The sequence below is a fragment of the Anopheles cruzii genome, chromosome 3 (assembly GCF_943734635.1).
Source record: "Anopheles cruzii chromosome 3, idAnoCruzAS_RS32_06, whole genome shotgun sequence".
Classification (NCBI taxonomy): domain Eukaryota; kingdom Metazoa; phylum Arthropoda; class Insecta; order Diptera; family Culicidae; genus Anopheles; species Anopheles cruzii.
Window position 1 is genome coordinate 9,274,004 of NC_069145.1, and position 22,171 is coordinate 9,296,174.

At 46.8% G+C, this 22,171-nt stretch overlaps 8 protein-coding genes across 9 annotated transcripts; 3 read left to right on the forward strand and 5 right to left on the reverse strand.

The window, feature by feature from the left end:
- The first annotated feature begins 319 nt into the window (after positions 1-319).
- LOC128271772 (centromere/kinetochore protein zw10) lies at positions 320-2,577 on the forward strand. Its single transcript, XM_053009407.1, has 3 exons — positions 320-1,901; positions 1,972-2,237; positions 2,324-2,577. The coding sequence occupies exons 1-3, from the start codon at positions 320-322 to the stop codon at positions 2,537-2,539; spliced, it is 2,064 nt and encodes a 687-aa protein (XP_052865367.1). The 3' UTR covers positions 2,540-2,577.
- Positions 2,323-3,568, reverse strand: LOC128271773 (phosducin-like protein). Its single transcript, XM_053009408.1, has one exon. The coding sequence runs from the start codon at positions 3,554-3,556 to the stop codon at positions 2,684-2,686; it is 873 nt and encodes a 290-aa protein (XP_052865368.1). The 5' UTR covers positions 3,557-3,568; the 3' UTR covers positions 2,323-2,683.
- Positions 3,569-5,117: 1,549 nt separating this feature from the next.
- LOC128271961 (cytoplasmic phosphatidylinositol transfer protein 1) lies at positions 5,118-7,020 on the reverse strand. The gene is made up of 7 exons (XM_053009655.1): positions 6,770-7,020; positions 6,548-6,696; positions 6,387-6,475; positions 6,299-6,306; positions 6,142-6,213; positions 5,819-6,073; positions 5,118-5,748 (listed from the first exon to the last, which is right to left on the reverse strand). Exons 1-7 carry the CDS (start codon positions 6,818-6,820, stop codon positions 5,587-5,589), a joined length of 786 nt encoding a protein of 261 aa, XP_052865615.1. The 5' UTR covers positions 6,821-7,020; the 3' UTR covers positions 5,118-5,586.
- A 345-nt stretch (positions 7,021-7,365) lies between these two features.
- On the forward strand, positions 7,366-9,267 carry LOC128271964 (CAAX prenyl protease 1 homolog). Its single transcript, XM_053009660.1, has 3 exons — positions 7,366-7,428; positions 7,494-7,613; positions 7,692-9,267. Exons 2-3 carry the CDS (start codon positions 7,518-7,520, stop codon positions 8,949-8,951), a joined length of 1,356 nt encoding a protein of 451 aa, XP_052865620.1. The 5' UTR covers positions 7,366-7,428; positions 7,494-7,517; the 3' UTR covers positions 8,952-9,267.
- A 130-nt stretch (positions 9,268-9,397) lies between these two features.
- LOC128272983 (protein C1orf43 homolog) lies at positions 9,398-11,013 on the reverse strand. Of its 2 annotated transcripts, none has more exons than XM_053010885.1 (5): positions 10,711-11,013; positions 10,347-10,645; positions 10,192-10,278; positions 9,844-10,127; positions 9,398-9,507 (listed from the first exon to the last, which is right to left on the reverse strand). In XM_053010885.1, exons 1-5 carry the CDS (start codon positions 10,864-10,866, stop codon positions 9,482-9,484), a joined length of 852 nt encoding a protein of 283 aa, XP_052866845.1. In that variant the 5' UTR covers positions 10,867-11,013; the 3' UTR covers positions 9,398-9,481. The 2 variants fall into 2 exon arrangements, with proteins under 2 accessions (XP_052866845.1, XP_052866844.1); XM_053010884.1 differs by having other exon boundaries at positions 9,400-9,526.
- Positions 11,014-11,724: 711 nt separating this feature from the next.
- LOC128269782 (uncharacterized) lies at positions 11,725-17,471 on the forward strand. Its single transcript, XM_053007185.1, has 7 exons — positions 11,725-11,748; positions 11,813-12,503; positions 12,567-12,641; positions 12,721-12,788; positions 13,293-13,822; positions 15,046-15,770; positions 15,816-17,471. Exons 1-7 carry the CDS (start codon positions 11,725-11,727, stop codon positions 17,369-17,371), a joined length of 3,669 nt encoding a protein of 1,222 aa, XP_052863145.1. The 3' UTR covers positions 17,372-17,471.
- A 108-nt stretch (positions 17,472-17,579) lies between these two features.
- On the reverse strand, positions 17,580-18,545 carry LOC128269783 (uncharacterized). Its single transcript, XM_053007186.1, has 3 exons — positions 18,147-18,545; positions 17,694-18,075; positions 17,580-17,626 (listed from the first exon to the last, which is right to left on the reverse strand). Exons 1-3 carry the CDS (start codon positions 18,543-18,545, stop codon positions 17,580-17,582), a joined length of 828 nt encoding a protein of 275 aa, XP_052863146.1.
- Positions 18,546-18,953: 408 nt separating this feature from the next.
- Positions 18,954-20,200, reverse strand: LOC128269784 (uncharacterized). Its single transcript, XM_053007188.1, has 2 exons — positions 19,141-20,200; positions 18,954-19,066 (listed from the first exon to the last, which is right to left on the reverse strand). Exons 1-2 carry the CDS (start codon positions 20,198-20,200, stop codon positions 18,954-18,956), a joined length of 1,173 nt encoding a protein of 390 aa, XP_052863148.1.
- Between the last annotated feature and the right edge of the window lie 1,971 nt (positions 20,201-22,171).

Genomic DNA, 22,171 nt, shown 5'->3' on the forward strand with positions numbered 1-22,171 from the left:
ACAAGGTTGCTCGATGGAAGGTGTGAAGCCATTTCTCCGTTTTCTTCTCCAAGTTAACGTACAGTATTATAGTTCATTATCCGAGTTATTTTTCTACAATAATTTTACTTCCACCTTAAGACGACTGCAGTACTTAAGAAATTCAAAGGATGCCCGCTGTCTGCAATTAAAAGTTTGGGGTGCCCACCTTAGTACTGTAGCAACCTTATAGCGCCGGTTACTTTGAAGTTTGTTCGTTGTGGCCATCGTTGACAAGATTTACGTTGGAATCAAAATTTTGCTGTGCTGTGCCGAAGCGTCCTTTTCAACAAATCCCAAAATGGATCAAATCGCCCACAAACCGTTTGAAAATGTGTCCTTCAGCGTGCCCGAGGTGCTGTCGCGCATTCGCAAACACCAAGACGAAGTGCGCGACATTGTGAGCGCCCAGAACGCGGAATTCATGCCAAACGCCAACGACTACCGGATGCTGCTGGAGAGCGCCAAACTGCTGGAGGCGGATATCAAAGAGCTGGTCACAACGAGCAGCCAGCTGAGCGTCGAAAAGTCGAGCGCGGCCTGGAGCGATCTGTGCCAGTATCAGCGTGATCTGGAGGAAGGCGTCCGCGGGTACAAGATTGCCAAGAAGCTGCTCTCGATTCACGATCTGTTCGATGGGCTGAGTCTCACGGGGAATGCGTACGAAAAGCGTGCCCACATGCTGGGCAAGATCAAGACGCTGCTGGATGAGATCGAAGATCCGGTCCTGCCCGATCTGCACTGCTACCAGAACTTGATACTGCGGCACGAAATCGAGTACGCTACGCTCGTCGACGATCTGAACGGCAACTTTGACAGCCTGGTGACGATGCAGAAGCGCACCTTCCAGAACACCAAATCGGTAACGATCCGCATCTGCAAGGACGAGACCGAGCTGTATCAGGTGGTGGTGGCGCTGCTGAAAACGCAGCACAATTTTCGATCCGTGTGCCGGTTCCTGCTGGAGGAGGTTTTTGCGCCCGTCATCGTAAAACCCGTGTCGTTGATCTGTGACGAAAAGTCGGACGAACAGCACGTTCTGATCCAGCTGTCGTATCAGCTGGCGGTGGCGGAAGAGTTGCGTCCCGGCTACAAGACGGTGCTGTCGAATGTAACGCAAATTTTCTATAACCTCAGCAACATGAACATCGTAGTCTCGGACGACGAGTGCCTGTTCAAGGTGTTTGCCCGGCAAATGAAGAAGGAACTGTGCGACTTGCTGATCGATCAGTGCCTGGAACGGGACATACCGGGTACGATCGAGGGCATGAAAGAATCGCCGATGGTTCGTGATGTGTGCGAGTTTAATGAGTTTCTGAAAACGATCAACTTTACCGACGGACAAAACGACAACCGGCTGGACGAGTATGCTAGTTCGATCGAATCGATACACCACAAAAAGCTGTGCGAAAACGTGCTCGACTCGGCGGTGGAGATGATGAAGCGCGAGAGCCACGAAATGGTCGTCATTGAGGAGCACGAGTATCAATTCGCCGGCACGACCGATCACTTCTCGAGCTGCATGGTAACCCGGACGGTGGTGGATTTGAAAAAGTTCCTGGACAAGGTGCTCGCCGAGGCGGATGCGCAGGGCGAAACATCGGATCGGTTGATTCAAACTATCGCCACCATCCTCGAGCGGTACACGGTCGATTTGCCGATGGCGAACGAGAAATTGCTCTTCAAAATCCCACAACAGTCGGCTCTGTTCCGCAACGATTGCACCTATCTGAACTATTGGTTGCAGAAAAACGACAGCAAACTAAAGGAGCATTGCTCGTTCGCGAGCATTTCGGAGGCACTGGAAGCGTGTGGCGAGGACATCTTCCAGCATCAGCTCAACAACCAGCGCACACAAACCATGCAAGCTTTGAATGGATTTGGTAAGACCTTTGGTTGTTCCACCATCATGTTCATGGTCATGTTGTACATTCTGCACTTTTCTCCCGTTAGAACTGTCCAACAATCTGGTGGAACTAGAACCGGAACATCAGCGAGCCGTTCGGCAGTGTATCCGTCAGTTCGAGCTGCTGAAGAACGTGTGGCAAACGGTACTTCCCGATCCGGTGTACAAGCAGAGCATTTCCGGCCTGCTGGATCTGTTTCTCCGTGAGGTCATCAAAAGAATTCAGAACCTCGAAGACATAACTACCGCCATCGGCAACGGACTGGTGCTGCTCATTGACATTGTGAAGGAAACGTTACCGAAACTGTTCAAGGTACCTTTTCGGACCGCGAGAAGAGAGACCCGTGCGCGTTGAGGGAATCAGGTTTATTGCATCGATTTTATTTTTTGTTTCTTCAGGAAACCAGCGATGTGCATCAGTTGGTGAAGCAGTGGCCAAAATTGCTCCAGTTGCGACAAATTCTGTGCGGCTCGCTGGTAGAAATCACTGAACTGTGGGCCGAAGGAAAGGGCCCCCTGACCATGTGCTTCAGTGCCGAGGAAGTGAAGCATTTGATCCGTGCCTTATTCCAGAACACCAAACAACGGCAGGCATGCATTGCTTCTATCGTGTGAAAAACGTAGCTTGCGTATTATAACTTAATAATAAAGATGGTTGGAGATTGGATGGTGAGAAAACAAATACACAGACCCTTTGCCTTAACTTTGAATAAACATTCCGTGGTCAGTATTTAAGTAAAATGAGATCCTCCTCCGTCTTCACTGCTGCTCGACGATGGCCGGTTTGCACGACTTGTCGTTGATGATGCCGTTCTCGACGAGGAAGCTTTCGACGTCGCTGTAGTCGAACTCGTCGCTCAGATCGTCGACCAGCTTCACAAAATTTCCAATCATCTGGCCGTCCTTGTAGATGAGGAGTGCCGGCACACCGGAAGCCTTGAACAGGTTGCTCAAACCGGCATCGGTGCAGACAAACTTGCAAAACTTCACATTCCAATACTCCTTCGCAAGCTTCCGCAGAGCTTCGTTCATCTTCACGCACGGACCGTACTTTTCACGGTAGATGTGTACCACTACGGTCGTATTTTTGTTCTCCTTGTCCACGGCCTGCAGGAAATCGTCGCCCGTCTTCAAATCGATCAGCTCCCCGTACCGACCTTTCCGGTCCATCATGGCCAGCATCTCGGCCATACGCTTCCGCTGGTACTCTAGCAGAAAGTCCTCGTCCATCAGCTCACGGAACTCGGCGTCCAGCTCGCCCATCGCTTCCGCCTGCCGGTCCTCTTCCTTCGTGCGCGTCGTAATGCTGAGCTTCTTCAGCAGGCGCAACTTTTCTGCCGCATCCTGTTCGCGCCGTTCCGCCTCCAGCTGCTTAAACCGCTGCCAGTCCTGTATCACTCCCTTCGGTCCCGTATTGCCGGCCGTCCCGGTCCAGTGTGTTTGGTGTTGGACCGGCGGTTCGGCGGCGGGCTTGCTTTTGCTCACACGCAGCCCGGACGGTTTGGTCGGAGCCGATTTACCGGATCCGGACGCTTCGCTCGAATCGCACTCATCATCGCCTGCCTCGTCTTCGCTGCTGCTACAGTAGTTGTGTACCTTTTCTCCCAGCAACTTATCGTCCAGCGTCGCCATTGCGCCTCTTAGCCGTGTGAGAGTGGAACGCTGTTTTAAAGGAACGTCCGTTAAACCCAATTATTCGAGGCCAATTACCAATTAACGCGCGATCACCCGCGGGACGCGTCTTACTTGAAGGTTGAAATTGAGCAAACACTTGGCTAGCAGCGCACGAAAACACAGTGCCGTGGGTATGGTTTTAATCTCTAGCCAACCGCTACAAACGTAACTACTTAGAATACTGGAAGTTCTTGATTTTCATTCAGCTTTATCGCCAAAATGCATTGTGGACGATCAATTAACACACACGCAAACTTTGCACAACGGCGCGACCACTCAAGTCGCGGAGCAATTAAACAAACAAACAAGCAAAGCTTTCGGTTAAGGTTAATAAACACGCGGTGAGCAGCGTGTTCATGTTCGGTTCGTAGATTGAATATTTTAGCATGAGATATCAACAAGTTAAAAGGAATGCATGAAAAAAACCATTCTTGCATAAAGCCCGCAGCCCGTAATACGAAAGAAAATTGTCAAACAACGAAAAATGTACCAACATTCAAACGAGTTAAACCGATCCCATGAACTGGGAGGGTAATATTTGAGACAATTTTTTTGCACGGCATATACAATTTCAAACGACGATTGATTTGTCGGCAATACGAACAGTTACTATTGTTGATTTCCATCGTATTCAAAACTTAACCCCCAATCCACGAACGTAAACGAAAATGGACGCGAGCTTTTAAGTCGGAAGCTTAAGTCTGTCTGTTCTATATTTATAACCGAGGCCGAAAAACGTCGCAGTTGTTTTCATTTCTATCAGAAAGTGATGTAGCCAAGAATGTGAATAAAAAGTTTTACAACGTCTAGGAGTTGAACCATGGAGCAACGAATTCCAAGTATATCAACAAATACCACCATTCAAAGGGTAAGTTTTAGTTGTACACAAACAGCAGCAGAAGCAAAAAGATTATCGGTCTGATTGTGGTTTATTTGGTTTGTTTTCTCATTGCTTGCATAGTGAATCTTCTGGTGCTGCGAAGCCGATATGGATCCTAGCAACCCCTTGCTGATTCCGTTCAGAACCGGCGCACGGAACCGGTTTTGGAATGAACCGACCACACGAGCACAATGCTGAGGAAGCTAGCAAACATTAAAATTAGGTTTTAATGCTTGTATTCCAGGTGATTGTGGAATATTTCCTTATCTTGTCATAGACACATATCTTTTTCAATTTTACTAATGATTTTTTGAAACTAATTATAATCGTACATGGGTGAGGTTCTGTGAAACGTCGCCGAAAATGGTGAACACAATATTTGAAGCAATCAAATTTTCCAAACAGTCATTATTTGTAAATCTTTTCTGTAACGATCCGTTACGAACGAAACCGCAGGAGTTGCAAAATCAGGTTGAGTTCCTTCGCTCCACCCACCCGTCCGGGTTACTGACGCTTGATTCTTCCCACGAGGACCAGATCGACACGAAGCTTACCTTTCCAGAGGTTGACTGCAAGAGTCCAGAACAGGTACGGGCAGCGAAACGCAACGGAGAACGTCACAGTCAGGCCATATTCCTACGATTTGCCTTTTTTATTGTTTTAGATGATGATTGACGAATCGCAGTCCGTGTTTAAAGTATTCGACTATTGAGAAACTTACTTTCTTGTTAGTGACCGTTCATGTCTAGTGCTTAAACAAAGGTGTTGGCAATAAAAACTAGTGTAGCTATTCGAGTGTTGACTTAGTTTGTCCTTTTTCTAATCCCTATCTCTAGTTTGAGAATCTACATTAGGAAACGATTCCCGGCACCAGTCTGTGCCGTCGCCAGTTGGTCTGTTATCGCATGAACGAATTTTAAGTACAATTCATCGATAAGCCAAACTGCAGTGTATGATATGACATCAAAAACACTAAATGGGTGTTCTCTGACGTGCCAAGCATTCCCTTTTTTTGTACGACACCCGACACGTCAGCTACTAGAACCGGGCCTGTTCTAGACTACGATACCTTTGCACAACATCATCTGGGCGCCTTGAACGGCTCTTATCAGTTTTCTGTCGGTGGCGGCAATGTTTGGCGCAGCTTATCGTTGGCCTCCATCTGTTTATCTTTTTCGTACATTCGTACATCGTCAATGTTCATGCCGTGCCATTCATCGATCCAAGCGAACGCCTGCCTGTGGCCAAGCAATAAAATGTCCCGGATGCACTAGAAAGTAGAGTAGAGAAGTGCTTAATGGTGTTTCGGGGTCCGATTCATCAACGATTGATAATGATACCTTTTGTATGAAGTCTTCCACTCTGGTCTGCAGTCCCCACACTTCGAACGAAGCCTCCACCACCTTGTAGGAACACATCATGGGACTGTCCGTTTCACGCCAACCTTCCACCAATGGACCGCGACTGGTCACTTTTGATTTGAAAAACTTTGGATCTTCCTCCCGTTTGTAATGTTTTTCGGGCGGCTCCTCAAACGCAATGTCCACCGAATCGACGATCCGGGTCGCAAGGGTTTCTTCCGGTAGATTCAGGCACTGTTGATTCGACAGAAAGTTAGAAAGCTATTTTGAAGGCATCGAACTTCTAATTTAATGTCCCGTACATTCTCCGACGTTCCAGCGTTATCTTCAAATCGTGTTAAGATTCGTATGTGTAGTTTAGGAATAAAGGAACACTGTCGTGAAGAGAGAAAGAAGGAGAGACAAAACAAACGCACGTTTTATGTTGGCCAACTTCACAGTTTCTTCCACATAACTCACCGTGTACTCTGTGCCAGGTTTTCAATAAGAGACAAAGAATTTATGGTTAAATTTGGCACTGCGAACGGGGCCGAAATATTGTTCTCACCTGTAACGGTGTAAGGATAGTAGTTCCAACCCTTTTCAATAATGTAGAACACCTTCGGGCAGATCGCCTGCAGCCAGTAAGGAAGCCGGCTAAAGAACGAAATGTGTGCCCAGTTTGTGTGAGTCACCCGTTCTAAAGACTGCACTAATTGCCATCAGTACCTTGATAAATGTATCCGCTTCTCGGTGTACTGTCCCTTGCCATGGTCCGGATCGTCGCATTCTTTGTTTTCGATCACCTCAACCCCTTCTCCGTCGTCGGATTGTTCGAGGCTGTGGCGTGCGATCATATAGAGCTGGCCTACTTTGTACTAAGTAATACGTAAAAAGGAAAAGTTGTCATTGCACGGGATGGTTCTAGAGTTCGTAAGAAATCATACTCACCTCCTCTACAGTCAGTGGCATGCATATTCGATACTCCTTGATTAGAACCATATTGATTTGTTGTGTTTGTTCGAGAATCGGTTACTTAATCGTACTTTAAAGCGAGTCGTTTTCACTGATTATTTATGTTATTTGTACTTGAGTTTCAGTCATCAGTGGGCTTTAAAACTTGCAACAGAAGTAACAAAGCGCAAGAAATGTTAGTGCAAAGCTAGCAGCACCACTAAGTAGAGCTATTAGCGCCACACACTGCCCAAATTCTACTGTCAGCACCGAAATGTTTTCGATCGATTTTGCCTGGGATTTATTCCCTTTCCCCCTTTTCCCTAGCCAAGGTTTGTATAGGTGCTGCAAAGAAAAACGGATAGCAGAAGCTTGCATTACTTTAATTATTTATAATGAACATTTTCTTCTGCTCTGAACTGTTATCTAAGTTTTATACAAGAACTGATACCGAACTGAGATATCAACATTATTTCATTCGAATAAAAAAGTTTGTTAGCAGTAGTTTTGGCAGCACGTCCCGCCGGGCAATGACGTTTACGCAATTTGACAGTCCAGCAAACAGGACTCATCTGCGAAAACTTAATTTGCCGGATTTGGTTACATTTGCCGCATTCGACGCTAGTCACACGTAATTCCAGTAATTGAAAGAAACCGTGCGTCGAGCATTATTTAAGGTGCACCATTCGTTAAGTAACAGTGTTTTCTCTTTATTTAACAGCAGTTTACAAAAACACCCTTCACCATGGGGGAACTACAGACGCACGAGCTGACGCTGTATTCCATTATCCTGTTTTTGCTGTTTGAATCACTGATTGAAATTTATCTAGTGCTACGACAGGTGACGCATAATGCTTTCTAGCAAATCATGCCGTGTGGCCGATGTTTAGCAATATTCCGTTGTTGTTCCATTCCCCAGCTGCGTGTGTATCGCGAAAGCAAAACCGTCCCAAAGGAGCTGCAGCACGTGATGGACGCGGAAACATTCGAAAAGTCCCGAGTGTACGGTTTGGATAAGGCAAATTATGGAATTTTCAAAACCATCGTCTGTGATGTGGTGATTGCCATGCTGGAACTTTACTTCGGGTTCATGGCAGCGGTGTGGCTCCGGGCGGCGCAAGTGGCAGGCCACGTCGGATTGGATCGGTCCAGCGAGATTCAGGTTGGATGCGTCTTCATTGTGATGCTTCAAGTGATCGGTGTGCTGAAGGAGATGCCCTTCCGGATTTATAGCACATTCGTGCTCGAGGAGCGCCATGGCTTCAACAAGCAAACGGCCGGGTTTTTCGTCAAAGATCAAATTAAGGCGTTTGTCGTTTCACAAGTGCTCACTGTGCCCATAGCCGCCGCTCTCATCTACATTGTGCAGATCGGCGGAGAGTACTTCTTCGTGTGGCTGTGGGCTTTCATCGGTTGCGTCTCGCTCGTGCTCATCACCATCTATCCGGTTTACATTGCCCCACTGTTCGATAAGTTCCGCCCGCTGGAGGATGGTGAACTGAAAACTGGTATCCACGAATTGGCCAGTAGTGTCAAGTTTCCGCTGGGTCAACTGTTCGTCGTGGAAGGATCAAAGCGTTCGGCTCACAGCAATGCTTATTTTACCGGTCTGTTCGGTGTAAAGCGCATCGTGCTGTTCGATACCCTGTTGCTTAACAAGGGCCTTCCGGCCGACGATGCTTCGTTGACGGAGAGCGATAAAAGCAAGGGCTGTAAAAACGAGGAGGTGCTTGCCGTCTTAGCTCACGAGCTTGGCCACTGGAAGTTGGGTCATGTTGCGAAAAACATAACCATCATGCAGGTGCAGTTGTTTTTGATCTTCCTAGTTTTCTCCCAGCTGTTCACTTACGCACCACTGTACGAAGCGATTGGCCTACCGGTGGGAGAGAAACCAATCCTGATCGGATTCATGGTAATCATGATGTACGTGCTGGCTCCATACAACACACTGATTTCGTTCGCCATGACCATCGTGTCCCGCCGGTTCGAATATCAGGCCGATGCATTCGCTCAGGAGCTAGGCTATTCGAAAGATTTGGGTCAAGCACTCATCAAGCTGCAGGTGGACAATCTTGGGTTTCCGATCTACGACTGGATGTACTCCGCATGGAATCATTCCCATCCGACGTTGTTGCAGCGACTCGATCGATTGCAAACCGACGGCAAGAAGAAACGCTAAAGTAATTCAGCACGAAGGGCGGTACATTACCAATTCCTGTGCATCGCAAAGCCCGGAGCTGGCACAAAACATACTTTTCGGTTAATCCATCAGTGTTGCAGAAACCAAAGTGAGAGTGTATACGTACAAAACACTTGACCAAACACTCCTACAATAGCGCAAACATAAGATCGACCATCAATTGTTTGGAATGTTTTTGCCTATTTATCTTGCACTAGATAGGACTGCTACATACCATACTGACCTGACAAGGCTCGATCGTGCAGTCCTGCGAAACGACTGCTCTCATTTTACTACAAAAATGCAAATAAATATCACTTTCGTAATCTGCTTTCGCAGTACTTAGAATCACAATTCTCGATTGGTTTTCTTGATTGCCGCATCATTAGACGAAAGAAATCAAACTGTTTGGTGATCTTAAGTATTAATCGTATTGTATATATTTCTCCTGTGATTCGCACTATTCGTTCATCGTTCGGAGTACCACGACGTTTATGTTACGCTTCGATGATTGTAGAGAGCGTGTCGATTTAAACCATTTCAATTTTTGAAAGACCTGCGTATGGTAAAGGTTTCTTTAGAAGCAAAGACCAGTGTGGTTTGTGCAAAATCAAACGCGTGAAAGAAGATAGTATGCAGTACCGCCAAAGGGAGAAGAAGAAAAGCAGAAAGTTAGAGATAAGTGTATTTATAGTGATAGTAGAGCGATAGTTAGCGGAAGATAAACAAGAGTTCGCACAGTGCGTAATGCGCCCAACTAATACTTCAAACACAGGAAAAGCAATCATTTAGAGACACTAAGGCAGGAAAAGAAACTTTTGAATGATGCTCAATACGAAGATAATCAACATAACAAACAAGTTTAACGCGTTTGAGTAGCAGCAGTTCTAACCTGTCTCTCCGTGGTACTGAGAGATGCTGAGTATTTCGTTTTCCTCCAGTTCAGGTGGTTGAAATTGCTGCTGCTGTTGTTGCTGCTGTAATTGCACGGCCAGCGACAAATTCATGCGAGTGTTGCCCGTCATATTGTCCGTACCATCGCTAGCGGTAAGCCCCACTGGTGGGGGCCGCAGTCTGGACGGGTCAAGTAGTGATTGCATTTTGGACTGCTTTTTCACCGGAGTACGATTGGGAGACGATTTGCGACTGCTTGTGTAAGATTTTAGCACCTTTGCCCTGAAGAGACAGTAACATGATGAAATTGCCGCACACACTCGATTGTGCAGCTGCCTTCACTTACGCTTCGCTTAACTTTTTCAGCAACCGGCGATAGGCCTGGTACTCTTCCTCACCAAACTCGTTCGGATCGTGTCGTGCATGTTCATACCTGGTTCGAATAACAGTCTACGTTAGAAAATCCATAAAAAAAACCCGCCGCTACTTAGATGACCGTACATATCACAGAATTGATGTACTAGTCTTTGGCCAGGACCATTCAAAGGTGCCGCCAAGGTCGTGAGCAGAAAGGCTCTCAAGCTGTCCCTCGGATGTCTGCTGGAGCCGTCCTGTTTCGCCACTTCACGTTCGAGCTCCTTCACATCATCGACCGCCTTCATTCGCCAGTAGTATGGTGGAAGATTGGAATCTGGCTGAAGGATGTACTTTTCGTCATCCTTGTCGTTCCAGATCAGCTTTGGTTCGTAGTAAATTTTCTGAATAGAGTCAAGCCTTCGCTCTATTTCTTTCTTTATCGACTGCAATGGAAGATCTATGTACTCTAAAGCCACGGAAAAGCGATTCCCACGGGTCGCTCCTGTACCTTCTTTGCGTCATGGCCAACAGACACATGTGGTCCCCGGCGTTGCCTGAGCGTAAACCGAACTATTTGCCGTTTCGCAAAAATGAAACACATTGTGACACCCAAAACGCCTCCACCTATAATCAACACTATCATTACGCCCGACAGCTCCTCCATGTTAGTATGTTTTTATACGACACGAGAGTAAACTAAAATAATTGCTTAGCTTAGACTGTTATGTATTTCACAGTTTCACCAATGGTTTTATCTTGAATCAAGAAAAATCGATGGGTTTTGGCGCACCCAAACAAAGTACATTTTGCTATTCCTGGCCTCTGAAAACTAGCACAAAAATCAATAACCATCTCCAGATGACAGCTTCAGATGTAAACAACGACCAAGTTGTGCTATAAACTTTATAGCAGCTCAAACTGCTAACATTTTGTTTGAAGGCGGCGCTCGAAAATAGCATTTTATTCCGAGCAGCAGCTGTCACGAGAAAGTAAACAACATCAGTTTACAAAACATATTGCTCGAAGAGTGGTCGTACGTAATTTTGTCTACAGATATGTTGTAGAAAGTGAGTTCGATAATGATTAAATGTCGGTAAGGGTACAAACAAAATGACACCAATCAAAACCCAGCGTCCTGTGACGAGAAATAGTGCAAAAAAGGACACCGCAAGTAATGGTGTAACGTCCGTTTCCGAAGCAAAAGCCGATAGTTCAACGGAGGAACTGGTCATTGATGTTAACACCAGCAATGATTCAACGGAACTAAATAACGCACAAGCAGGAACATCCAGTGACAGTATTTCAAAAGAATCTCCTTCTACAAAAAGGTCACCCGCGAAGCGTCCTATACGAAAACGGTAAAGATACATAGTAACCGAGGATTTCAAACTTTAAACCACATCCGTTTGGCGCTATTTGCAGTAGGCGAATATCACAGCCTTTTGATCAAGATGACCCAGGATTCACTCAAGCGTTTGAAGACTCCATTCGCAGTTCAGCGGCAAAAAACAATTTATCTCCGATGTGTGTTAAAAAGCTGCTCAAGGTACGGTACGCTAACCACCACCATGGTTCACTGATGCGAGGATATTGATTGACAACTTTTTTAGAAATTGGTGATGAACGACCATGTTTTTGCGATAGTAAGACTGAAGGAAGAAGAAGAGCAAAGCCGGGTGACCGCCACGGAGGGTCAGATAAACGATGATAAAACTGAAAGTGTTGAAACAGCGGACCACACGGAAAAGTCGGAGTGTGAGGACGACGACGACGACGAAGAAAAGGAACAGCTGCAACCAAAGCTAACGCGTCTCAAGGCAAGGCAACTAAATCGAAAGCTACTTCCAGTGGCGCCTCTGAATGCACCACCCCCCGATGTGGCCGCCCTGATTCGCGAAGATCTCAATTCGGACGACGACGACGATGAGTACAGACCGGGGGAAGACGATGTCGTATCGGACGATGATATCAACACAACCTTTTCGGACGCGGATTCACAACCACGCACTCCCGCTACGGTAGTCGCCGGAGCGGTCAACGATCCGGAAATGGAACAGCAGTGCACCATGGATGGGCCATTTAAGGTACCAAAGCCACGCGGCGACAGCCAGTCACAGTCGGAACAGGAACAGGAAAACATTGCCTTGCGTACACGCTCCAAGTTCTGTCTGACCACGACAGCGATTGAGACGTTGGAGTCCACGTTCATGCCACCGGATATAACGACCGACATGTACGACCATGGCTGTGATATGGACCAAGAGTGGAGAGTATTCTTGGAAGAATTTACCAAACCGTTACGTACGTGTCAAATAGTTCACAGTATCGAATGCTTTCTTAATGTATTACTTGTCTTTTGAGCAGCCAACGATTTAGAAGACGACGACGACAACGACAACGATCCGGAGTACGTGGCAGCTGAAAAAATACCTTGTAAGTGTTGGTTCACGTTTTTGTTATGGTTTATTTCCCGACGCAGTGATAATAAAGTGAAGCTTTTTCAATGGTTCGTTCACAGTGGATGCTGAAGAGATGCGTCAAGTAAAGGTCTCGAAAAAGGAACTAAACGAACTGGTGAACGAGTTGGTGCAAATGACTTCATTAGATGACGAATCGTTCTTAGATCTCGCTCTAAACGATACCATCAATGAATCGTTGATTTGTCCGCGAATAGATCGATCGGAACTATTGACTACACCGTTGCCGCCGTCGATACTAGAACAGGAACACACTTTGACACCTTTACCATCAACTCAAGATGGTCTTCTGTCAGCGCAGCCGCTGGTGTGTGCAGTTGAGCCGGAGCCCTTGAAGGACTGTAACAGCCCGGCAAGGGAGCAAAACATAACGATTTTTACCCCAATCATTGTATCGACCCCCAATGTGCCGACGACGTTCGCTGCATCTGTGTGCCAACAATCACAAAGCCACGAACAACCGTTGTGGTGCGGCGCAACAAACGTTCAAGAGTCGGAAAACGGAGCAGAGTTGAGCTCGGCTCCGATCGTCGTATTTAAAGACAAGTTTTTCCTCAAATATGTGGTCCCGCAAGAATCACTATTTGGATTCGATCCCGTCGCATGGAAACAGGTGGATTATGTTGATAACACCCATGAAAAGCGTTATTTTTTCCGGGAAAAACTTGTACCAGTTAGCATGAAGATCACCGAAGACCAGATAGGGTTAACGGACTTTCAGCTGCAGCTATTGCATCAGCAGCTTCGTATACACGTACAGCTAACGGCGACACACTTTCTACAAACCTATGGACACCCGCAAATGTGGAAGCTGGCCAACACCTTCAAAGGCATGCTGAATGAGCTGCAAGACATTGGGACACAGAAACCGAACATGATGCCTTGGAATCTCCCTATGGCTGTCGAGTGCTGCCAGAGCTGGGAAGATGAGCTGACGATCGACGATTCTAGCAACAAAGAATTAATCGAGTTCTGGCAAACCGAGATACGTAATCGTGATTTAAGCAAATCACCTGACTTCCATTGGCGGGTGATGGAAAAGATAGTGAACTGTAAAGCTTTCTTGTATTCGGCATATTTACCTTATAAACCGTTTCGTCCAGATTTAAAGCCGTTCAACTGTTTGACAAGAATGGAAGAATGGTGAGCCAGCTAGATGGTGGTGTAAAAAGGGGAATTAAGGGAAAATTAACTCCTGTTCTGTCTTCCACAGTTTACTGGCCTTCGGCTTAGAGCTTTTTACGGAATATGCCAAAGCAGAAGAAAAGGAATATGGAAAAAGAATTAGTTTTCAAACCATTTGCCACAGAGTGGCCACCAATATGTTTCCGGAGCACCGTCCTGTGAAAATGCATAAATTTGTTATGAAGAGGAAAATTGGCCCAGCAAACAGTCCGGTAACGGTAAGTCTATGTTTGGAGCGTACAGCCCTATTTATTCTCTTTAGCATTTCTTTTATCTTTGTTCATGTGTTTCTTCAACAGTTTTTCCATCGAAATGGTTATGCTCCTCCCTTCAAGCATGTGCTAGAAGTTTTCGATTTCGACAACATCATCCCCATTGCATCGTACCAAAAGGGACTCATCCATTACAACTGGGATCGCTATTTGCATTCGCCTGAAAGGGTAAGTGCTCCATCGTCCGAACATTATATAAACTCTGTTATTAGTTTTTTTTGTTTTCAATCTTAAAAGATCAAATTGGGCCATATTTATCTCTGTTATTAGTTTCACATGTTAAACGCAATGGGTCAGTAAACGGGTCGCTAATACTACATTGTGATTTATTTAAATACTTTGTTTTGTACTAATAGTTTTGTATTTAGAAATTTGCCATTTCTTGTGTTCAGGTAAATTTGGCTACAAAGTCTCCACTTATTTAACCTTAAATAATGCGGATTAAGCATCTAGTATGCTTTGTTCTTAGTTTTCGCAAAACTTTTCTATTCAGCGTACAGTTCAGTGTCACGGACTGTTAGCACCGTCCGATGGCTGGCATAAGTGTTCGAGGGGTGCCTTTGCAGTGTGAATTAAATTAATTTTACGCTACTTTGAAATACATTTCTAACATTAAACCGCTCCTGGTTCGTTAAGTTTTGCAAACCCCTTTTGTCTGCATTGCAACGCTCGAATCCGCAAAGCTTCGCCGGGTGGCTGCGTACCTTTTTGTGTTTTGTTTGCGTCGCGATCGAAGTTCGTAAACGTCACAACAAAACGGAAAATGGGCCGCAAAGAAAATATTTGGCTTCACTTTGTCGGGTGTTTGTAAAATGACACTGATTTTATTACGAAAAGTCTAAAATTGAACATATTCTCATCGTTTATTCGACAGGCAAGTAGACTGTTGCTCGCTAAACGGTTACGTAGGAAAAAGCCCAAAAGCGTTGCTCAACCAGCGCCCGCCAACCAGGTGCCAGTGAACAGCGAGCCTGCTGCGACTGATGTACAGTTTAAAATCAGTGTCCTTCTTCCGGGCGATGTGGCAACCGCGTTTAATGTCGACGAAGTGTCCTATACAATCCCGGTGATCGAAGAAAGTGCTGATAGTAGTGTTGTGTCGCCCGAGATTGTGCTGAATACTGGTATAGAGAATGTGATGCGTAATGAAGGAGCGACGGCGACGTTTTCCACCCAACCACCACCAGAACCGTGTGAGCCAACAAATTTCGCCTATTTAACTGAATACAACGAGACGGAGTGCAGTGATTACTCAGAGTTCATAAGCGACGTGCCGGTGGGTTCCTCAGACGAGAGTTTAGACACTGTGCTTACATCAACAACAATCCAGCCCCGGCATCGGCCAGTCAACTCCGTGCTCAACAACATTCAAAGGAACGTGTCACGGTCGCGCACCGTTGCGAATGCGATACTTTACAGTGTTCTGAATCGGTACGTGCACCAATTGAAGTGTGAATGCACTGCCAGTTCCCTGTCGAACGCATCCGGGCCGATTCGACAGGTACACACGCATTTCTGGCTGTTGGAAGTTTACAGCAGGTTTTTAGATGATTTACGAAAAATGAGTGACAGCCTGGCCGCATATCGGCACCGGTACAGAGCGCTGCGGCAGTTTCGCACCACCCAGCAGGATGGTTTCTGGCAATTCTCGTTCAACCCCATCGCTGGCAGTCTGGTAGTGAGTGCTCGGCGTGTGACACGTCCCGTCCCGGGCTACTGTAGTATGGATGAAAAGGATGCCACTTTCGCGTTCAACTACTTCGAAAAGGTCGAAGAAACGTTACTAGCGGCCGGCCGGTTAGATTTATTCGAACGGTTTGAAGAACTGATTAAAAATTTCAATGAAAACGAGGACCGACCGACGTTGCTGTATCGGCAGATCGAGGACCTGCTCAGCGCCGGCTACCCCGAACTGGTCGATATGTTTCTAACCTTTCTTCTGCCGGCCCAGGCTGTTGAGGTGGGAAGATTCATGGAGCACTTTATCCTCACAAACATGAGCGATTTCCTGGAGAAACTGAACCTCTTTTTTGCCAAACAACCGTCGCAGGTTAAAAAAATATACGCCTGCCTAAACGAGCTTTCCAATGAGCCGAACGTCACGATGGAGCAGGTAAAACTACGGATCTTACCCCTGCTGAAAGGCAGCACGCTGCTGAGTGAGTGGTTTTTGCAGCTCTTCCCCACGGAACCACCACCGGAAGTTCCTCTGTGTGACTACGAAACTATTACGATGAAAAAGAATCCCTTGATGGAAAACTGTGATGATGGCGTGGTGTACGAGCAGGTACCGTATGTGGAAACGGGTCCAGAGGGGCACGAACAGTCTGGGGGACCGAACAGTATACGGTACATTCAAGGAAGAATCATTCAGGGAGCCCTTCCAGTTCGGCTATCGTTTCTGGCGAGTAACTGTGTGGCAGCAGTACGGCCGAAAGACGGGGAAGGCAGCACGGAGCCCAAGCTGTGCGATGACGCAACGTTACGGGCCCATGCCATTCGCTTGAATCCGGCATTGCACTCGGCGAAGGTTAGTTCTTTCTGTTCCGGTGTGGTTCACGCCCCGGCGGAGGACAGCACGGAGGCGAACGGAACCTGGCCCCAGCACCGTGATGTACCCAGCTATAGCTTCGAGGACGACCCGCGAGGCGATAATTCCCCGCAAAAAGCATCACCAAAGCAGCTACCAATAAAGAAGCGGTTTGTTTCTCCGAACCCGCGTCCAAGTGGCAGCAGCGAGAAAACGTCACCTTCAGCAGCACAATCAAAGAAACTAGTTAACAGTTCCGTAGCACCCGACTCTAGGGCACTGGCGACGGGGAAGAAATTGAAAACGCTCATCGGTGTCCCACAGCCTTTGGCAGAGAAGATGCATACCGGGGAAGATGCGGTAAAGATCAAGGTGCACCCATACGATGGCCAACCGCCGGGTAGTAGTGCTGCAAATCCACCGGTTGGCCGAGAGCTAGCAGCGGTCAGCGTGAACGGAAACGATCGGTTTCACCAGCAACCGCACGTTTTCGACTCCGCAGTACCGAGCAAACCAGTACCTGACGTCACAAGATGGACACGGGAGGAAGATAAAATTATACTAGAAGAAATGAAAAATGGATACTCATCAGTTGCACCGTTGGTTGAGCGAATCAAGCACAAGCTGGTAGAGCGGACGAATGAGCAGATTAGAAATCGGTTCGAATTTTTACTAGAAGTGTTACGAAAGGTCAATCAAAGGTGAGCCACGCAGTTGTGGTTGGTCGAGTTGGTCGTTCGGACAAAAGTAATGTTATGACAAATAAAGTATTGGAGAAACAATGTCTGGTAGAAAGCTGTCTGGGAGAAACAAACAACTGTAAATAAAACAACAAAAATATAAAAGAGAAATTCACATAATTTGATTTTGTATCTATCGTACTACGGCAGTAATGGGAGTTCTCCTGAAACCGTTACTGTTGTTCCGTGCCACTCTTGTTTGCTTGAGACGGATAATTAGCTAGTGCCAGACAAGCGGACAGAATTTCGAAAACTACTCCGCGCTACTGAAGGATCAATTTCAGAACTTTCTGCTGGAGTCCAGCGCGTCAGCTCTTTCTGTAGCCTCTCGATTTCGCGCTCCTGATGTTCGTAGATGTCCCGCAGTTCGTTCCACTGTTTTTCTGTTGCCCGGGCCTTTTGGAACCGTGAATCTTGGACCTCTTTTTCGCTATCGAACCGATTCATCCATCCTTCGATTTGTAGCTCAATATCGGCCAGCTTCCAGTTGTAGTACTCTTCGATTGCCGTCGTTGCGCGCAAGGCTTGTGTTTTGTCTCGCCGTTTCAAAGCTAGTTCGTTCCCAACTTGCTCAGCCTGTAGATCGATCGTGTGCCGCAGTTGTTCCTTGCGCGATGCTTCCCAGTATTGCACAAAACGATGTTTCAACATTGCATTTTGTGACTCCAGCTGTTCGAGTGGATAAGGCTTGGTCATTGCATTGTAACAAAATGTAATGCATTTCAGTAACTTTATCTTACATGTAACTTTTGATTTTGTTCGTGGCATTTGAATTTTACGATCCTTAAGCCGTTGCGCAAGCGCGCCAACTCTTTGGAACGGCTCACGTATTCGAACCGATCATAATAAAGTCTCTCTTCACCGGAGCAACTACTATCGAATTTTATTTCACCATCGTCTAACGATGATACCACATCAAGGGAGCCTGAGAAGTTGTCGATCGAATGGGAGCGTATTTCGTTCAAAACGGCATGTAAACCGTGGCTTCTGTTCTCCAGCAACCGAGCGATGGAATATGTTCCGCTAGTGTCGCACAATTGTTCGTTTTTCGTACACCAGCCCAGAACTTGCAACTTTCGTAAGCATTCTTTAATAATCACTTCAACAACCGTTCGGGATCTTTCGTCAAGGTCCGCCATTTTCCAATTGGCGTCGACGGTGCTTGAAGAAAATTGCTTACTTTGATGGTTTGGTACGTTACAGTTTTTGATCAGCTTCTATATTTCTGCATACATTTTGCATAAACGCCAGGTTAGAAAGAACACGAACTCTGCAAACGTGAGCAAACTGCATCCCAAAAAGAATCCACCCAAGCCTCCAATGTACACTGAAGCAAGACAAAGAAACAACAAGCTGAGGTGAACGCGATTGCGGGCGGTTCCAGTGCAGGAGCAGTTCTTACCAAACACATCCGAAAGACCAAAAATAATGTCTCGTTTCAGTTGCATCTTTGGATAATCCGTCAAGCCCCACTGTAGATTCGATCCCAGAAACCATGCTCTGGAACGCTGTGGAATTAGAGTTTTGGGCTCGTTTGGATCGTTCATTCAGAACTCATTTGTACGTACGTGGGCCTTTACGAAAAAATGGGAATCATCACAGTTGGGTAGACAATTGCACTCGACATCCTTTCCCGCCGTGCGCAGTTTTATCAGTTCGTCTGTAAGGAGATGTAAGGAACACATTTTCTTACGGTCCCTGGTTTTGTCCCATTCCCATCTAAGGACCCGTCACCTGATTGCTCTCCCAAGCAGCGGAGTCCCTCAAAGTCGCAAATGCGGTACCGGAAGTTCCGCTTGCCCACGGCACGGTAGAAATGGGGCACACAGCCACACCGCTTGTTGGCCAGCTTCATACGGCACTCGATCCGGCAAAGGCTGTAGCTGTAGACTGGACTGAACGTGAGTTGGTCGCTCTCGTGACTGAAACGACACTGTCGCTGGGAGATGGACAAATCACGGGCGTTGCGTGAGGTGAGAATTTCCTGGGCGCTCAGCTCGACCGTCGTGTAGTACAGGTCCTGGAAGGTGTAACGACGGGCCGATATGTCCGCCACTTCCATCGGTCCGTGAAAAAACACTTCGTACGCACTCTTTAGGCTGATCAGCTGCCCGTAGACTTCGCCGTCGAGCGGATGCACCGTCAGTACGTCGGGTACGTCCAAGAGATCCCACCGGCGGCCGTGCCAATACGGGTACGAGCTGTACTCGGCAATCCGTGAGTTTACCGCCAGACACAGCCCAAACTCGGTCACGATGGGCCGCGAGGTCAGCGTACCGGCGGTACCGATGACCACCTCCGGTTTAATGTTCCACGATAGGTTGTGTAGAAGCTCCATGTAATCATACCCGGGAATGGCGAACGTTTTGTACATTGGCAGCTCCAGAAACGTACTGTAAGTCACGTTGGCCAGCAGGATGACGAACTCTCGGAACTGCTCCGCGTCGTCCTCGTCGAAGCCACGCATCCGGATGTACTGAGCCAGCTTCTCGTCATCGATGCGCCGTTGCGAGCACACGGTCAGGCTCGGGAAGCTGGTATTCCACAGGAACATGTTCCGATCCATCGAGATGACGGTTGGCGAGTTCTGGAAGCGGTTCCAGATACGCTGCGCCAGCGCTGCCATACCGTACAGGGCGATCGAGATACAGGTAATCCACACCACCCGCTCGACGATGTGCAATCCACCGTGCACCAAGTACCGCGCACCGTGGGCACCAGAGGTGTTGAGAAAGTTTAGCAGAAACCGTTTCGTGCGCCTAAGGACTCGTCGCAGAAGCCTGTACCGTGCCATGGCTGGTTCCCGAATATTGTGAGCCACAAGCCAAGGGCGGTGCCGCTTTTATGCCCATATCGCTTACACCACTATTGGCACTGATTAGTGGCGCTATCTGATGGGAGATTGAACCGATTCGGCCACATATCGGTGCCGTGCAGAGCTACAGTCATCCGATATGTTACTTTTCACTCTCGTCTAATTGATTCAACGCATTACACAGCCGGCATTCGATTATGTCGCAACCGAACCGTAATGGTAAGAATTAATGAGCCTTCTCGAAGTGGCCGTCCTCGAAGCGCGGAACGTATCGCGTTTATCGCTTATCGGAACCGTACACCGGCGGCTGTTAAATAATTCATCTCAGCCAGTGGGACTTATTGATTCGTGCCTGGGGCTTTCAGATTTTATCCTTTCCTTAGGGGTCTTGTTAGTGAGCTTCTATCAAGTTTTACAAAATAAATAAAAAGTGAGTAGTGAGATTTTGGATATGAGTGTGCAGTTATTGGAGGTCGTATGTGTGATGTTCATAACTTTTAATACGTGCTTGTTCGGTGTACAGCACCATCAAACTGTGCCAATGTCCACGGCCGACCGTGCCATCCGTGTTTCGTCAACCAGAAAGTATGAGCTAGCACATTTCGGGCTACAGAACATAACCGACATGTTGGCTCGTAGACGGGACTTTTATTATTTTCTCGCCAAACCTACAACCCAGTCAGTCCGGAGTTCGTACACTGGAAGGCGGAAAACTTATGGCTAGTGCGCGATTCCTCTCAGCCAGTATGTTAACGATCCGGAACATTCTCCCTAACAACGGGCGTGAAATGTGATTACGATTAAAACTAGTCACTCCGTCGGTGGTGATGTCACTGAGCGATACCGCAGACCGTGAAGTAGTTCTTGTGAATGCCTGTGAACGGGTTAGTGGAGTTTGTTTTTCTGATTTCCTATCCTTTTTTCGGTGCGAAAACTGAATCATTTCGAGGGTAATCGGAAAATAGTGTTTGCACTGGAAACGACTGGCCAGCCACCATCAGAAACCGGATCCTATGCAAACAGTCGGTACCGAAGGGAAAGCCTTTTTCTGGGCAAGTTGAGCTGTTTGGGCATGCATTTGTAATAAAAAAAAAACAGGAGAGATTGGCACACACGGCTCAAAACCGGCCCTAGCAAGTACATTGCGTTGATGCTGAACTTTTTCATGGATTCAGCTCCTCATTATCTAAGAAAAATGTACCTAATTTGGAAGGCACCTTGAACGTGCTTTGCGCTAAACGTGCATTGTCTGGGTTGCCGTGTGTTTCGACCTGAAATTGTATGCAGTAATTGAAATAATTTTAAATCTATTAATCAATCAATCTGTTATTGTTCTGGAAAGTTCTGGAAAATTTTAGCCCATTTGCTAATTTACGCAAAATTCAAATTCTTGTTACGTTTTAACCAATCATTCCGAAGGAAATAGTTCATACAGTATGTTACACCTATGTTGCAAACTTTCTCACATATTTTCACAAAATGTTACGTTAAGTTACAACCACTTTGTAGAGTTATTTGTTGTTTAACTTGTTTGGTGCTAAAACTCGACTGTTTGAGTTTGGCAATAAAGGCTGTTCTCACAAGTTATATAGTGTCGGGAACGAAATATGAATAATGTTTGGATCCGACACGACCGCAATTCTAATTTTCAATTCAAAACCATCGCTCGTCGAGGACCGATTCTTGATCGTTGCAGTCAACAACACCCAGCGCGTACCAGCATGGTTGGATCAGTTCCCTATTGCCTACTGCTAAAACCTTTGGTGTTAATCGATTTACGATCGATTATCTCGCCATCCTGTACCGCGCGGTTCTCCTTTTCGCAAATAGAATCCCATGTATTTTTAAACCCACGCACTTGGGCGGCCGACGGTCTCTTTCGTTCACACTCATACATTATGGCTTCGCCCGCACGCCCAAACTTCCCGGCCGCAGAATGCGCAAAACCTT